Source organism: Ursus arctos, unplaced genomic scaffold (genome assembly GCF_023065955.2).
Source record: "Ursus arctos isolate Adak ecotype North America unplaced genomic scaffold, UrsArc2.0 scaffold_11, whole genome shotgun sequence".
Taxonomy (NCBI): Eukaryota; Metazoa; Chordata; class Mammalia; order Carnivora; family Ursidae; genus Ursus; species Ursus arctos.
Genome location: NW_026622775.1, coordinates 65,301,427 through 65,318,788, shown reverse-complemented (window position 1 = coordinate 65,318,788; position 17,362 = coordinate 65,301,427). Strand labels below are relative to the sequence as shown.

The window sequence follows — 17,362 nt, the reverse complement described above, 5'->3', positions numbered from 1 at the left end:
TGCAAACAACTGGGCCTCCAGCGGGGCTTGAAGGGTCCTGGGGATGCTGAGGAGGGGTCCCCCAGCTGAATGAGCACTGGCCTTAGCTTTATTTTGTCTCTTTACTCACATGCAGTGTGGATGGGAGATGGACTAGCACGAGAGAACATCACTGCACCAGCAGATCAGGTCTGGGAGAGGCAGGTTGGAGGAGAAGGGAGGCTGGCAGGCTGCCCCCACAGGAGCCTGGGGGAGCCAGAAATCAGATGGGTCGTTGAGTGGGGAGTCTTGGGAAGAACTGAGGAGTGGGGGCCTGGGCCGGGATGTTGCAGGTTTCCTTTGTGTGTGACAGGCAGAGGTGGGGGGGTACCCCAAAGACCAAAGGGAAACTGAAAGTTCGCCCCACTTGGCTTCCTATCCAGGGTCCCCCCACAGTCCGGAGAGCCAGTGTCTGCTTCTGTTAGCTGCTGAGGTTCTGCCCTCTGAGGGCTGGAAAGGCAACGGTGAGGTCTGACCCTGGAGCAGGAGCTCCTCCAGGCTCCAGCATGTGTCAGAGGCCTGTGGATTGCTGGATTCCAAGGTGCGAGGATTCCCTGGCGGCACGGAGCAGCTCAGAAGCCATTGCGGGGCTTTAGGAAGGACCAGGAGGCCAGGCTGGGAAAGGAAGCCGTCCTGCAGCTTCTGCCCTTACACAGCAGTCAGTGCAAAGTAACCCAGCTCGCGCCCTTCACTCACTCTGAGCAAATGTCCTGAGTGCTGGCCACCACTTGCCCCGTGAATGGGTGGGAGGAGCAAGCTGCAAGCTTGAGTTGAGTCAAGGATGTCCCAGGATATCTTCCTGGTTTGTCAACATGCATTCAAGGACAGATGGCGGGGACTACAGCATGGCCAAACCTGTTGGGGCCGGCTGGTGCTGATCCAGTTTGCAGCGGGCAGGTGAGCGGGTGTTGCTAAAGGTGAGGGGAAGCCAGGGGTTCAAATGAGCTTCCAGGCAGTGGGATGGCCCAACTACCTGCATCCAACCACACATCCCTCTGCCACCCAGAAGGTCTGACCTGCACCTCTACCTGACCTGTGGCCCTGCTTCCCCCTGTCTCTCCTTCCAGGAGAGTCTTGACCATCGTTAGACCTGCAGGATCAGACTCGAGACACCCTAATCTACCTTTCCAACCTCCTCCCACGGCTCCCACACTGGAGCCCCATCTCAGCCTGCCTGTTCTGCTAGCTACCTTGGGGCTCATTCCTGAATCCAAAATGTTGTTCACAGCCCTTCCACCCCCCCCCCCCCCCGAGGTACCCTCTCCTCTCTTCCCCATGCACCCATCCTTTGAGGTCTGTGCCTTGACCCCCTGGATCGCTCCGCTCAGTCCTCCTATTACTCAATGCTTTCCTGGCTCCTGCAGGAGAATCTTCTATGGCTTCACAGGGTCCCCACCATATTGTAACCTTCTGCAGAGCGAGTTCCTTATTTCCTAGTTCCTCAGCATCCAAAACTGGGCTCTGTGCCCAGCAGATTCTCAGCACATGGTACAATAACGTCAAGTGAGTTGACCCAAGGAGTGTTGGATGATTAGGCCAGTGTAGGGACTCCACAGAGAGGCGCCTGCAGTCAGAGGGCGTTGACCCTAAAGGCGTACTCCAGAGGGGACGGTGGTTAAAGACGGTCGGCAGGGTCACCTTTGGGTCCAAGCAAGGAACAGGAAATCAGATCATTCCAGCCAAGAATGGAGGAAGAAAGAGTCCAACAGTCCCCAGGAAGCAGACGATGATAAACAACCAGAGGAATATCCTATCAATGACCATGGCCACGTACTTCCAGTCTTCCTTCACCTGCATGTGGAAATGCACACACTGTGATGGAGGCCAGGCCTTGGGAGAGGGGAAGTATCCCACCCAGGCACAGCCTCTGTAAAGATGACACTGGGGGCACCAGTGGCCCCACTGAGACCTAGGAAGCTAACGTTGTCTCAAGATTCAAACAAGCCTCTCCTAGTGATCCCTGCCCTATCCCACCTCTATGACGTGACCCAGAGCCTTTCCATAGATGCTCAAGTTCCAGAGAAGGGAGGCTAGAGGTTCTAGAACCACCTATGGACCTTCCCAGGGGGCCTGCAGTGATTTAAACTCAACACCCGGCAGTTACAAAATGGTGAAGACTGCGCTTGCCCCACGTTGCCTCCCACCCAATCCCCACCCACTGCAGCAGGTGGAGAGGAGGAGGTAGGTGAGGGTAGGTGTGGCCCAGGGAAGGTTGGGAAGGTCACAGGGGCGGGCCTTTGTGGAATTTGGGCTCAGAGCCCAAGCAAGTGAGTCTGGATTCCTACCTGCTTCCAAATTAGATAATGATTAATCTTTCTTATCCATTCAACAAGGCCACCCACTAATAACCACCCGGCCTTTCATCCTTCCCTAGGTTGGTAAGAAGTCTGTGATCTAAGCAGTGGCCAGCTGATCTAAAAACGTTGGACACGGCAGGGGCCAGGGTGGGGAGCCCACCTGGTACAACCAAGGTTCCTCAGGGTTTGTGGGTGAATAGTGAATTCCACAAAATGCCCAGAGCCCACAAATAGAATTGGGAGGAAACCATCAGGACAAAGGAGGAAGGCTGAGGAAGCAGCAGCCTGGTTTATCTGATTTATCATCTGATGATATTCCCTTCACTTCCCTCTGTTTCCTTCCTCCGCCACCTGTAGGGTAATGGTGACAAGGATGGCATGGAGAATTTCATCATCTGAGATCCCTCCCTCTCTGGCTTGCTGTCCTCTGGGTAGCCTTAGCTGGGGCATTCTTGGCTGCTCTTCTGCCACCTGCCAGCTAGACGTTCTTTATCATAGTGTAGTCCAGACTCCCAGGGGCCACAACTGAGGGAAATGGGTCCTCATGGAGGAGACTAGGTGGTCTAAACTACCACCTTGGGGTGAGGGGTAGTCACCTAGAACAAGAGCCCCTCTCCCGGCCCCAACTCACCGAAGAGTCAGCGTCCTCAGATCGCAGGTGATCGGCAATATAGTGCACACCTTCCAGTGCCTTCTGTATGCGAGGTGACAGCAGAAGCCCACCCTCCTGCAACTGGGCTCCCGCCTTGGGACCTGAGGCCCCTTCGTGCAGACCACCATGGCCGCAGAGCATACCCAGGGAGGGGGATGAATGGGCCGCCCACACCCATCTGTCTTCCTCCTCCTCTTCCTCCTCCCTCTCCTCCGCATCCACGTTGGTCTCCAGCCAGTGATAAGAGGAGCTGGGCTTCAGATCTGGGGCGTCGCGGGGCTCCAAGGAGGGCAGGGGCCGGTTCATCAGAAGCCACCGGGGCACACAGGCCAGAAAGGCCACCCGCACCCAGTGGGGCATCGTGTGGGTGCTGGGGGAGCGGTGGTGGACGTTGAGGACGAAGACCGTGATGACGATGGAGAGCGTGACGAAGATCATGGTGAAGAGCAGGTACTCGCCGATGAGCGGGATGACCAGGGAGGTGGAGGGGATGATGTCGGTGATGAGCAGGAGGAAGACGGTGAGCGAGAGCAGCACGGAGATGCAGAGAGTCACCTTCTCGCCGCAGTCTGAGGGCAGGTAGAAGACCAGCACGGTGAGGCAGGAGATGAGCAGGCAGGGGATGATGAGGTTGATGGTGTAGAAGAGGGGCAGGCGCCGGATGACGAAGGAGTAGGTGACGTCGGGGTAGATCTCGGCACAGCAGTCATACTTCTTGGTGTTGTAGGTGCCCGTGGCGTTGACGATGGCCCACTCGCCGCTCTCCCAGTAGTCCTTCAGGTCCACCGTCTGCTCCATCTGCTCCAGGTCGATCTTGGCCTTGTCATACGTCCAGGAGCCAAACTTCATCTTGCAGTTCTGCTGGTCGAAGGGGAAGAAGGTGACGTCGATGCTGCAGGAGCTCTTGTAGATGGCAGGGGGCACCCAGTGCACCGTGCCCGTGGAGAAGAGGTGGGCCTTGGTCATGTGGGTCACCGCAAACTCCCCATCTGCACTGGGGAGAGGAGAGGAGCTGGGGGACCCGACTCAGCCCACCTGCCCACGCCAGGCTGCTCCAGGCAGCCAGCAGTGGGAGACCCCAATAACAACGCCAGAGCTCGCTCAGTTGTTGGGGGTCTATGCAAGTGTGTGAGACTCTCCCGGCACACCCACATTTAGAGCTACCTGAATTGTCTTTCAGACACTATCTTTTTAATGACGAAAGTAGGAATTTTGAAGAATATAGGAACATACATATATATTTGTTTAAAAACATTCTGATGTTATATATATCGTATATATTTGATTGACATACAGATCATATATATAATTTTTTATATATTTACAAACACATGGGATGTATAGTCTTATGGCCTGTTTGTGTTCATTTAATATTTTAGGGTGATTATTTATATTTTCTCCCCACAGCAGATGGTGAGCAAGGCCCTCATCTAGGGTCACGTCTTTTCTACCTGGGATCCTTAGTTCCTGGCTCAGAAGAGACCTAACACCTTTGCTGGTGAAGGAAGATACCTTGTTGACTCCAGCCATTTAGTGGGCATTTCTGCACCCAACCCGATCTGCTAGGGCCTACACAGGAGCTGTGGGGGATGGAATGGGAGACACAGGCCTGCCCTTAAAGAACCACGAGGAACTGCAAGGAACAAGGAGGACCATGAGGAAATGAGATGCAGCCCTAAATGCCTATAATTCAAGGGGGGCAGTTTGACAACAGCACCGCAGGGGCAGCCCCTGGGGGCGGGGCAGGCGGGGAGGGCGGACCTCCCTTCTGGCTGGAGTGAGCTGGGTCACCCTGAATGCTGCCAGTAGATGGTGGAAAGATGGGGTGGAAAGCATACTAGCGGAGCAAAGGCAGGGAACCAGGAACAGAGGAGGGGAAGGACAAAGCTCACAGTGTGTACTCAGGCTGGGGGTGGGGCGAGGGGCAGGGCATAAGAAGGCTGGTGGGAAATGACACCTGTGGCATCATGGGACTGGGCATCCAAGGGCCACCAGGGCTCTGGGAACACTGGAGGAACAGTGACCATTTGCTGGGACTTCCTGAGTCCCTGAGTCCCCCGGGGGTGGTGCTGTGGGCTCCACGCCCTAGTGTTCAAGGATCCTTCCTTCTCCCTCCAATTCCTTAAAGTCAAGGGAATCAGAGGAATACACAGGAAGACAGACTTCTTTCCTATGGAGAAATTCCAGGCTAGGGATTGGGAAATGGAAAACTTTGAAAGAGAAGGTTAGAAACAGGAGCTTTGATAGACAGTAAGGAACAGGTCAGGCCAAAGGTTTTTGGGAGGGTTTTTTTGAGGCGTTTTTGTCAACACACAGAACTACCACTAGATGGCAACATGTGCCCCATTTGGAAGAAGGAAAAGTGCAATTTCCCTGATCCCTGTTTAACCTGGAGTGGAGTGTCTCGTTAGAGGAGACCCTTCTTTAAATGTCTGCAAGAATTTGGTTTGGACTTCCGTCCTATCCAAAGAATTTCCTGTTATTATCAAGCAACACTGAGCGAAGCTTTATTGACAATCCCAGATTTCGGGTCATATCTGATGCTAGGACTTTGCTCCTGACTTTTCTGCCAAGTGCCAACAGAGCAGGAACTAGAAGGATCGTGGGTGGTGGCTCCGGGGCATAAAGATATGGAGGAAGGGCTCCGTGAGTCCAGTGACAGCCACCAACGCCAGGCACCTGCAGCTAGACCTCCTGCACTGAATGTGTTTATGGACATGGCTCAAGGGAAAGGGCTTTGGGTCTGACCAGAACTGGGCTTTATAAGGGAGTCATTGTCATGACTTTCTCTGAAGACACCAAAACTCAAAAATGGACCTATCTCCCTTTATTTTATTGTTTAAAGATAGTTCTTCCAAATTCGGGTCAAATGAATTGGGAAAACCTAGACTACATGGGTTTCTTGGCAGCACAACTTCCAACAACATTAAAAATGCGGTCTTGTGCTAACATTTTCCTAAGGACTGGGACCAGGGTGGGGGAGTTAGCGACAAACAATGTTATCCAAAATTATTTGACTGTATAACTGCTTTTCATACCTATCCATATCTCCTAGAACAGGTGCTCCTTAGAGCCCCACATTAGAAAACACCATTAGCCAAGCATAATGCCAAACATCTTTTAAGTTTTTATTTCTAAGTGAAGAATTACCTGACACCAAACACACAAACGAAAGACTCAATCTATCTATCTTCTTTTTAAAAAAAATGTGTTGTTGGTGTTCACTGGGACTCTCTTTCGACCCCCTTGCCTTTTATTATCTTCTTGTCATTATGCTGAAAGATGTCTCCTTTTTGATCTTGAATGCAAGGCCACTATAAATAATGTGAGTTTTACAAATACCCATGCCATGTGAGTCTTCCCCCTTGAGGATGCTCCCAGGGATGCTGCTTACCGTTCCAACAGTACCACCATCCTGCAAACTGCCAACTCTTCGGCATTGTTCTCGGAGCCTACACCAGCCAATGTTTCAAATACTACTTGGTGTTGGCAGATCTGTGTCCCACAATCAGCACAGCACCATGCACTAATTTAGAGTGAGTGCTCAGTAAGTTTAGGCATATGAGTGAGAGAACAAAATGAAAGAAATGAAGGAATCAAGAGGAAAGGTGGAGGGGGTGAGAATGAGCAGAGCAGGAGTTGCGAGAAAGGCAAGGAAGCTGAGGCACAAGGGGGGACCTCCCAAGTCCAACCCAGCTGAGCTTCACTGTACCCGCCCCTCCCAGGGGCGTCCCAGGGTCCTCCAGGACCCCCCGGCTTCCTACTTGTTGTAGAGGACAATGTCAGGGATCCAGATCATCTCCGAAGGGACCCGGAGGGATGTGATGTTGCCGAAATCAGCCGGGTCCCAGTGCAGCTTATAGTCATTCCACTCCTGTGCATGGGGAAGGGAGTCGCATCAGCTGGCACTGCCCGGGGAGGAACCAGGGGATGCCCCAGCAGCTGGCTTCGGGAGCACCCCAAGTGCCTCCCCTAGCCCCCAGAAGAGAAAGGGCTGTGAGGCGGAGACAGGGCTGTGAGCTGGGGATTGGGTGTCTGGCCTGTGATACCCAAGCCCGCTTTGCCCCAGCTCCAGTACTCGAAGTCCTGGGCACACCTGGAGGATAGGTCACCCTAGTCCTGCCTCTGGTCCTCATTCTGCCAACCTAGAGGGATGACCCTGGAAAGCCACGTCACTCATTTGTAGGAACAACGTTTTTAGTGCCTCACAGCTTACAAAGGATTTGAACATCCTCTGTCTAGGAAGAGCCTCCATGGGAGAGCTGGGGAGGGAATGCTGAGAGGGTGGAAGTATTTCCCCATTTTAACAGGTAAGGCAACTGAGGACCAGAGAAGTAAAAACAACCGGCGAAGGTTATGCAGCTGCGACCAAGGAGCCCAGACCGGGAAGTCCACGGTGACTTCCAAACTGTGCTCCAGAGTGCCCCCACTTGGGAGTCCCGGAAGGGAGGGGACGCTCTGGGCCCCAGCCTTGCTTCCAGCAGCGGATCCAAGTGAATCTTCCACCCCAAAACCAGGTTAGTATTATTCACTCTCTGAAGTTTTCCTTTTTGGCATCATCACAAGTGGTGATGAATGTGGATTTGCGTATATATTTATTTAACGCCTCTCTCTGTAAGTTCCATGAAGCCAGGGACAACAGCTGGTTCACTCTGGCTCCCTAGCACCAAGCCCTGGGGAAACGCTCCGTAAATGTGTAGCTGAGTGATGAAAACAATGCCTCCTCCCTCTCAGGTTGTCTGGTTCCACTTCTGGGAGGGCTTCCCGCATCCCTTCTGGACCTGAAAAAAAACAACCACCCCCAACAGATAATGACTGGGGTTGACCCACAAGGCTGTCCTTTGCCTCTCAAGGGCTTTTCATAATTATAAAAGCTACTACCATTTATAAACCCAGTTTTGTCACAGGCCCTTTAGATGGTTCTTTCTAATCTTCACAACAATCCTATGGGTTAGGGTGAAGAAAGTGAAGTGTGGAGGGCACGCTGCTAATAAGTGGCAGCACTAGTACTTGAATCCTGGCATCCCTGTCTCTGAGCCTGCCCTCATTCCAGGGGCCATTTTGCTTTTGCACATCTTCACTAAAATAGTGCAGTAATGCACCCTTGAAAAGGGTCCCATGCATGATGCCTTTTCCCCTCTAAGGACAGTTGTGTAACGTTTACAAAAACCATCAACCAGGAAGGGATCCAGGAAGGAGTGAAGAGAAATAGGAGCATTTTCAGGAAGCAGGCACGAGAGGAAAAGTACTGGTCTAGCTCGGTGGTTCCCAAACTTCAAGCACCCAAGTCCAAGTTTCATAATTTTTGCCAATATATGTGCTCTGTCTGTATCATCATGTACTTAGTATTTTCCTTTAAATTGGTTCACTGTTTTTAAGATTACAGAAATTTTGAAATTTTACATTACTGACTTAACTAGAAAATCAAAAGCATTTGAAAATATCCACTAAAATATAAATATGACTATTACAAAAAGATTAGCAAGGCAAGTAAAATCATGTCATGAAACACTGCTGTTGGTGCCCAAACCATGCTTAGGAAGGCACTGGCCTCGCAGTGGTATTGACTGCTCACCTGTAGGGGAAGGCTTAGGAGCACAGAGGAGCCAGACTTGCAAAATAAGGAAGGTTTAAAAATTCGTAAAATTGTCAGGACTTCTCAGGACATTGACAAACACCTTTGAAAGGGATTGCTCCTCATCAATGTATCCCCTTCCCCCCAGTCCATCATCTCTCAAGCTTTCGGGCTCAACCCAGATTTGGAGGACATCTACACCCATGCGTTATAGTAATTGGCAATCAGTTGCCAATGCAGGCAACAGATGGTACTATCCCCATTTAACAGATGAGGAAGTAAGACTCTGATAGGTTAAGTAACCTGCAGAGCATAACAGGTTAGTCAGAGGCAGTGCTGGTTGGCCTGGCTCCTGCTCGGGTGCTCCTTCCCCTGCTCCCCACCCCAGCCCCTAAAGCAAAGAAGATGGGTTCGTGGGAACAGTGATGGCAACCCAGGTTCTAGATCTGGCCCCTGCACTGCAGGACTGTGTGGTTTCCCAAGTGTCTTACTGCTCTGGGCCTCAGTTTGCACATCTGTAAAGATGAGCCGCATGACCCCCTGGCAGCTGCAGGGTGAACAGTGTCAGAGGGGTCTGCTCCATGCCTCTCACCTAAGCATTCAGTTATAAACTAAATGGCCATTATACAGCCCTGGGGCCATGGAAAGTAAGGCATTCATTCAAAAGACTCAAAGTAGAGCTGCCAATCACAATTCTGATTGTCGTGGTTTTCTGAATGGCAACGTCTGAGATAGGAGGTTCTCAGTTTCTCAGGTTACCAGTGGGGCAGGAAGAGAGGGTAGCAGGAGAAAAGGAGGCAGAGGGCTAGGTCCTCTTTCTCATGTTCTCCCACCATCTCCATTTCCAGGCCCAGGGAGGGACTGGTTAGAGCTTGAGGGGTTGAAGTGGAAAGGAATACATTCAGACTCTAACAAAGCCTATGCCTCCAAGTGCTGCTCCCAAAATGGTACATCAAAAAAGACCACACATTCTTTGCTAGGAGTGATGCTGGGCCATTTTCCAGACCTTAAGAAACCAGCAGCTTCATTTCCTGTCTCTTGGGACTCTTGCTCTGGGATCTCTGAACCTCCAGGTGAGGCAACCAACTCCCCTGCTGGAGAAAGACCCTGAGTATGCCTGAAAAGGGTGAAGGGCCCAAGTGGGGCTAGCTTCCAGAACCTTCCAGACATCCCTGCTAAAGAATGGACATGAGTGAAGCTATCTTAGATCCTGCAGAGCAGACCAGCCACAGGTTAAACAGCACCAAGTAACACCAGTTGTTGCCATGCAAAGTGGAAGAAACCACCCAAACTCCTGGCCATAAAACTATGAGGTATGACAAACTGTTGCTTTAGGCCATTAAGTGTTGGGGTAGATTTGTTAAGCAGCATAGACATGGAACGCCCATCATTCTCCTGCAGAAGGAGCCTGGGGTTCCGAGTTGAGCACACCTGCGGCCCCACTTTTCTAGCTGAACTGCACTCTGCTTCTGGCTTTCTTCAGCTATAAAGGGGGCAAAATGAAACCTCCCCTGGGTTTTCAGTGACTACTCAGAAAGAGCTGATCTGCAAAGAATGGCCGACTTGCAGGAAATGCCCACTCCCGGAAAGGGGATGACTAGGTTCTTGTAGGTGACCTTCTCAGGTGCTGGACCCAGATCTTAAGAGAAGCAGTCCAAGATCGGCCAGCTTTGGGAACGTCCCAAGTGGCAACTCTCCCGTGAAACGTGAATTCAGAATCCCACTGCTTGTGAGAGAGTCCTGGGAGGGTCTGGGGTCAATGGGTTCCCACCCCCACTTTTGCCTCAGCCAGAGAAGGGGCTCTTACCTGCTTTAGCCAGACGTTGGTGGTCATCATTTGGTTCTTTTCATCCTGACCGGTGGAGAGAGTAAGAACAATAGAGTGATGGAGCCAGCCCCCAACACAGGGTGGAGTGGGATGGGCTGATGCAGACCCCCTACTCCCTAGAAGAACCTCTCATATGACACCCTAAGCCCAGCCCAACCTGCCACCCCCTCCTGACATTGCCACCCTTACTCAGACCCTTCAGGAGCACACGGGCTACTTGGGTCCTCTGGGTTTGTGTCGAGTGGAACAAACAGGGCACCTAGACAACCCACTGCTGCCCATCAGTGCCCTCTCAGGAGGGGCTCCAGGGCTGGGAGATGGGGAGGGAGAAGGGCTGGAGCTGGGAAGGCAGGGAGGAAGGACCCCGGGAAAGGGACCTGTGGTCTGAGGGCTGATCCCAAGGGGGAGAAGCGTGGGGGGAGAGGCGCACCACATCGATGAGCTGGGCGATAGACAGCCCAAAGCGCACAATCACCACGTCCGATGTATTGGGCACCGGCCGTGCCCAGCGGTTGTAGCCCCTAAAGAGGTGTTTGAAGAGGCGGTCCTCAGCTTGGCTGTGGGAGGCTCGCTGTGCCGACCCTGTGGACGTGGACGGGAAGGAAGAGTGGGGTCTCTGGGAGTCCATGGTGGTTAGTGCTTGGGTCCCTCTCCCGTCAAATCAGAGCCACTTAATCTCAGTTTCCTCATCTGTAAAATGGTGACGCTATCCAGAACCTGTCTCAAACACTGTTGAGGATTAAATATAATAGTGTATAGTGGAGCCTAACGAAGCAAGCAGCGCATGCTTGGAGCTCAAGAAACGGCAGTTACTCTGTGACTATTAGAGAAGAAGGCAGGGAAATAAGTGCTGGAGAGGGAGGCAGAGGCCAAGGAGTGGGGAGGATCAGACCTGGAGACAAGATGCAGCCTTGAACTGAGGAGCCCCATGGGACAGCAGTATGTGGGAGACACCTGGTCAGTGTGGGGTGAGCAGAGGGAGAAGGGCTTCCCACGTCTCTGTGAGCCTTTTGTTCCCATCCATGTGCCAACGAACCGCTGGCTGATGCTAACCACAAAATCCTCTGCCTCTTCAGGCATCTTCCCCATTTTTGCTGAAGCTGGGGGAGGTTCAAGGTGATGCTTGAACTCAGAGCCGTGAGTGCCCAGCCTCCTTCTCACTGAGGAATGAGCTACTCGGAAGTCCCCCGCGGCTTTGGCAGTTGCCATGAGCCTGCCTGCAGGAGTTTCCTCCATGCTACATGGGAGCCCACGGGTGTGACATGATGTCCTAGTGATGACACCTACTCACCTGCTGGGATCAGAAGGAGCCACCACAGACCGAGCTTTGTCATGGACAGGACCGTGGAGTGGGAGGGGCCCATGGCTTCAGTGGACGGGGTCTGGCTTCCCCTGGCCATCAGAAGGAGGGCAGGCCAGAGCTGTGCTGAGGTTTCAGGCTCAGACCTGCTTCCCCAGGAAGGCTTCCAGGTGCTGACGCGGCAGGGCTTCCGCTGGATTCCACACAGTCCCTCTCACTATGGAACCTGAGCAAGCCGTGCAAAGGGTCTCAGCGTCGTGCATCCTTGACACAGGATGTGCTTGTGTTCCTCACACTTTATAGAGCTGAGAAAGGTGAACAGTAGAGGGCTTTGGGCTTTCCCTGGCTAACTAGAGGAACTAACATCTTCTTCTTCCTCCGGCGTCAACCTGTTTCTCTGCCTGACCCACTGGACAGAGGAGGGTACAAGATGAGAATGAAGTCCCCATTGTTCTGGCCTCGGTGCTGCATTTCCAAGATGAAGATGATTGTATCACAAAGGGTGGTCAATAGAAGAACTCAGGTGCTGTTCACAATAACCCAAATGCGGAAGCACCCAAATGCCAGTCAGCTGATGAACACCCACACAACAGATGGTATAGTCATATGATGGATGAGTAGGTCATAAAAAGGAATAAAGTGCTGATACCCACTACAGCATGGATGAACCTTGAAAACATGCAAAGCGAAAGACGCTAGACACATAAAAGCTACACCCTGATTCGATGTATATGAAATATCCAGAAAAGGTAAATCTGTGGGGCCAGAGAACAGATTAGTGGCTACAAGGGGGTTGGGGGGAAGGGAGAAGAGGGAGTGACCGCTAATGGTGCAGGGTTTCTTTTTGGGGTGATTGAAGCGTTCTGCAGTGATGTAGCCGTGTTTGTTGTACAGCTCTGCGAATATACTAAAATTCACCAAAATGTACATTTTCAAAGGATGAGCTTTATAGTACTGTGAACTATATCTCAAAAGAGCTGTTATTAGAAAATAAATAAATAAACACTTTCTGGATTAGTTAAAAAAAAAAAAAAAGATAGCCACCTCTCTTTAGACTCTAGGGACAACAATAAAGGCCAGAACGTGGCAATGGTTCCAGTGGCGAGAAGGACACTGACGTCAAAGATGGAAGTAAAGCGTTGAATGTTTTGTAATGGGGGAGTTGGAGAAAGGCCATATTTTTAAGTTAGTGTATTAATATATATAGTGCTTTAAAACATCTGTTACTAGAAAAAATATTAAATATTACCGTAAAAAGCTTACTTATCCAAATTAGCACTTTTTTTTAAACAACCCTTCTTATTGGCAGATTGGAGATGTCTCATGTTCAAGTACACCTTGCACGTATCAAAGGCACTCTCCGGGTCTGGCACTGGCCATGTCCTCGGGACACAGCGCGGACTCTCATACAGGTGATGGGCAAGGTGGGATGATGAGAATGTTCTGGAACTAGATACTGGTGATGTTTGCACAACATCTTGAATGTCACTAATGGTAAATTTTATGTCATGTATATTTTGCCACAATTTAAAAGGAAAAAAGAATATGAGTGAGAGGGATTTTAAAACGTTATCTCCAAGTACATGGGAGAATCCAAATTATTATTGTTGGAGGAGTCATAAAACCTCTTCTATGAGCTTCTTTCTCATCCTCCAGGCGGCTCTGTCCCTACTCTTGGAGCATCGATGGCCTCACCGGCGTTCCGCCTCTCCTCAAACCTGTCACACCACTGTCCTGCCCTCCTGGAGTTTGTGAATGTGTCTCTGAGTCCTGGCCACCACACGCACTGACTCAGGACTGGGGCAGGGCACTTAAGCCCTCAGGGGTTGTGTCTTCTCTGTGGTAAGGAAAGCGCACTATCTGCCCTGCCTACCCCTGAGGACGGGTGCAGGGAGGGAGCAAATGGGATCATGCCCACAGCAGCTCCCAAGAACTGCAGGGGGCTGGGTAGGAGAAGTGGCAGCTGCTATGGTTATGGGGGATCAAAGACCCCATGGCCTTGTGCATTCATGGTTTGTGCCAACTGGAGGGAGAGGGGGTGTGGGAGGGCTTTCATGTGAATTTCAATGCGTTGGCATTTTGGGAATGTATTTATTATAACAGGCTTTCGGAAGAATCTATGAAGGAGACCCAGGCTTATGGCTTAGTTTAGGGAGCAAGATGACATTGAACATAATCTTCTTCCATAATCTGATTATTTATTCTTTTCTTTACTCATTCATCTTTCCACTTCTTCTTCCATGATGGGGCAACAATGTGCCGGGCATTAGGAACAAAGAATCGAGAATGGGTGGCCCTGAGGGGGACATAGCAGAGAAGAAAGGACAGAAGACAAATTCTGGCATCTAATCTGCTCTTCCACCCCTGCCAGGAGTCATGACTTTATTCATTCAGTCCCATTGGTTTCAAAGCCATGCAGAGAGACCCCAAGTTCCCAGAGGTGTCCCTTCAGAGCTCTTTACTACTCCTCACACTGGGAAGCTCTTCCCTGAGTCTGATGTTGTGTAAGCACCCTGAGACGTGCTTGAATTGAGCTGAGTTGAGTTGAGTTGATTTTAGAGATCCTGGTGTTGCCAACAGAGACAGATCTCATTAACATCCAGGAGAAACTGCAGAGCAGGTGGGTTTGGTTTTTCTCTTCTTCCTTTTTTTTTTAATCTTTCTACACTCTTTCAAAACCTGACAGTCACGGGACTCTACCCTGGCCCGGATGCCTTAGGATTCTCACGTGTCCCATGCCTCCCTAATTGACCTGTGTTGTCATTGACAAATTATTACCTGACACCATCTCCACCATCTAGAAGTTTCATTTGCTTGTTAAAAGGAAAGGGACCTGGAAAATTGAATTGTTCCTCTCCATCAGGACATATCCAGGGAGATGCACTGCTTTGTTTTCAGTTAGCTATGAGAGAACAGGGCAGGCAAGCGCAGGGAAAGAGGATTCCAGGGTCCCCTTTGATGTTCACGCCTAGATCTTTCTAAGAGCAATTTGCACTTGTGTAGTTTTAAGGCTGACAAGGCCCTTTCACACCTTTGACCTCATTTGAGCCTCACATCACCCTTAGAAGGGGGAGGGGAAGAGATTTTATTATCTCTTTTATATAAATAAAGGAAATACTGATGCTCAGAAAAGATTTGCTCAAGGATGTATAGTTCAAAATCGATACAGTTGGGATTCAAATTCAGGTCTTCAGCTTCTAAACTGTAATCTGGTAAAGTGCCACCCAGTGCCACCAACTAGAAGGACAATTTGATGGGCAACTCAGCCCATACTTTCCCGTGTTCTATAGATCCTAGCACTATTGACTGTTACTGCTAAGCTACCATCAGGACCGAGGTCGGTGGCAGATGGGTAGTGAGAAAGGAAAGGTGTCCTATCCCACAGCCATGTTTGCCTGGATCCAGGGTTCTAGGAGTTTCCTCTATATGCAGATCCACTTACTCATATCATGGCTGCAAATCCCAAGGCTATGACCTGTTTCACCTTTCAGCCAAATGCCCTAAATAAAAGATTTTTCCCCCATTAGTGACAATAGGAGAAAAAGAAATAGAAATCCAGGCATGCTGAAATTGCCTCATATAGAGAACCAGCCAGATATGTGCTTGACCCTCCGGAAGAATGTGCAAATAAAAGTCAGTTGATCCTAGAGGATATATTCCTACAAGATGCCTCAAATTTGCATCCTTTGTAATTAGTTCACAATGATAATTTCATTACTTTGTCACTGGAAACAAAAAGAGAAATTATCCCAGGTAATTGACAGTAATTGAAATTACCTTCTGCCTAAGAAAGATATTAAAAGAGAAAGAGCCCTGGACCCTTTGATCCTTGGATTGGCAGGTTGTGGGGGAGGGGATGGCTGTGGGGTGACGTCCCTGTTTGTAAAGTGGGTCTGGGTGAATAGGGCGCCCAGAGAAATCTATACAAAAGACACTGTGTATGTGAAGGGCTCAGACAGCAACATCCCCACTATTGCTGCTGCCGCACTCGGGTGACCAGCCCAGCCCCCACCCCTATGCCGACCTCCTGAGTTCTGGTCCCCCGAAGTCAAGGTAATTCAGCTTCTTTGTCCATCTTCCTACTGCAGCTGATTTTCAGCTTCCCACCCACCTGGTCACGTTCTATTCTTTCCACAAACATCACCTTCTCCAGGAAGCCTGCTTAGATTCCCGCCAGCCCCTCTCTGCCATCCAGCATCCCAATGCCCCACATGAGAGTCCCAGCTCTCTCCCAACTGTCAATACCCCAAAGAAAGCCCCTTGATTAGAGGAAATGATACTGTTTCTTTTTCCAAATAATTTCATGCCAGGTGCTTAGGGGAGAGAGAACATATTTCTAGCTTGTATATCTGCTCTGCTCCATACCTTGATCAATCACAGAAGCCTAATATCTCAAGGTCAGGTGGAATTTTAAAGGTCATCTGGATTAGCACATCAGCTGTTGTAGGAAACCTCTCTGACAAATTCCAGCCTCAGAAAAACCCCAGCAATGAAGAACTTGCTACCTTGCAAGTCAGTGAATTCCATTGATGCCTTTTAGTCTTTACTAAAAGGTATGGAATATTTCCTTCATGAATAAATAAATGAAGGAATGGTACACAGAAGCAGATTTGATATGATAACATCACTAACTCCTGAGACTGAACTATCCCAGTAGAAGCGGTTGACTGGGCTCTGAACAGTCCTCACAGGGACAATCAGAAGATGAAAATTCTTCTAGGAGCAGGTGACTTCCAGCATTTTGACATACTCCCTTCCCAAAGTACCCAGAAGCTGCTAATCTGGCAGTATCCCCTTGATCCCACCCCCATAATGTCTCTACCCCCCTAATCCCCCGACACAAGCTATGGGGACACCTTTCTTACCTGTGGTGACAGAAGAAGAAAGGCCTTTGAGAGAACACAGAACCAGCCTGGCTTGGAAGTCCTGGTCAGCCAACAAAAGTCCCCCCAAAATGGAAAGGCAGGTGCAAGGCAGAGTGGGGTGACTCCATTTTACAGTCACACCGATGCTGGAGCAGGACACACCTTGGTGGATGAGGGCGAGCTGACTCTGAGAGTCAAGTTGGCTTCCTGGAGAGGGCTGGACAAGTTCTGCAGCCTGGTCGGTTTGCCTGGGGCTCCCAGCTCTGGCGGCCAGAGAGGCTTCCTGCAGGTCCTACAGGGGACAGCGTCATGGAGAGCCTGGTACAAAGGCTTCTGCAGGTAAAAGCCAAGCCAGTCCACAGGAGGGACTGCTGGCTTGGCCAGCTCACAGGCTCATGCTCTCATTCTCTCTCTCTCTCTCTCTCTCTCTCTCTCTCCCTCTCTAACACACACACACACACACACACACACACACACACACACACACCCTCTCTGGAGGGGAGAAGGAGGAGCCTGTGACTATTCTGTCTGTGTCCAGTGGGGACAGACAACAGATTTGCTTTCCCTCTGTCCAGTTATTAAGATGCTTCTCTCTTTGCTCTGAAGGATCCTGTGCTCTGGGATCACAGCCTGGACCACCTGACCTCACAGGTGGGGGATCTCCTGGGTCCTGGTCTGGGTGTTAAGAGAGCAGTATAATTGCAAGTAGAATAGGAATGAAGACAGAGTCCTCCGTCAGGGAGCCTATGGCTCTCTCCTTCCCCTTCTCCTCTGGAGGAAAGCCCCTCTCCCCCAGCCGGCTATCTGCAGGACCACCGGTTCACTCA

At 50.6% G+C, this 17,362-nt stretch overlaps 1 protein-coding gene across 9 annotated transcripts; it reads right to left on the bottom strand.

The window, feature by feature from the left end:
* Nucleotides 1–87: 87 nt before the first annotated feature.
* CHRNA2 (cholinergic receptor nicotinic alpha 2 subunit) lies at nucleotides 88–16,972 on the bottom strand. Of its 9 annotated transcripts, XM_044391135.3 has the most exons (8): nucleotides 16,536–16,939; nucleotides 11,662–11,896; nucleotides 10,801–10,952; nucleotides 10,350–10,394; nucleotides 6,732–6,841; nucleotides 6,362–6,493; nucleotides 2,947–3,961; nucleotides 88–1,809 (listed from the first exon to the last, which is right to left on the bottom strand). In XM_044391135.3, exons 2-8 carry the CDS (start codon nucleotides 11,768–11,770, stop codon nucleotides 1,684–1,686), a joined length of 1,689 nt encoding a protein of 562 aa, XP_044247070.1. In that variant the 5' UTR covers nucleotides 11,771–11,896; nucleotides 16,536–16,939; the 3' UTR covers nucleotides 88–1,683. The 9 variants fall into 9 exon arrangements, with proteins under 9 accessions (XP_044247070.1, XP_057166176.1, XP_057166177.1 ...); XM_057310193.1 differs by lacking the exon at nucleotides 6,362–6,493 and having other exon boundaries at nucleotides 16,536–16,972; XM_057310194.1 differs by lacking the exon at nucleotides 11,662–11,896 and having other exon boundaries at nucleotides 16,536–16,810.
* Nucleotides 16,973–17,362: the final 390 nt, after the last annotated feature.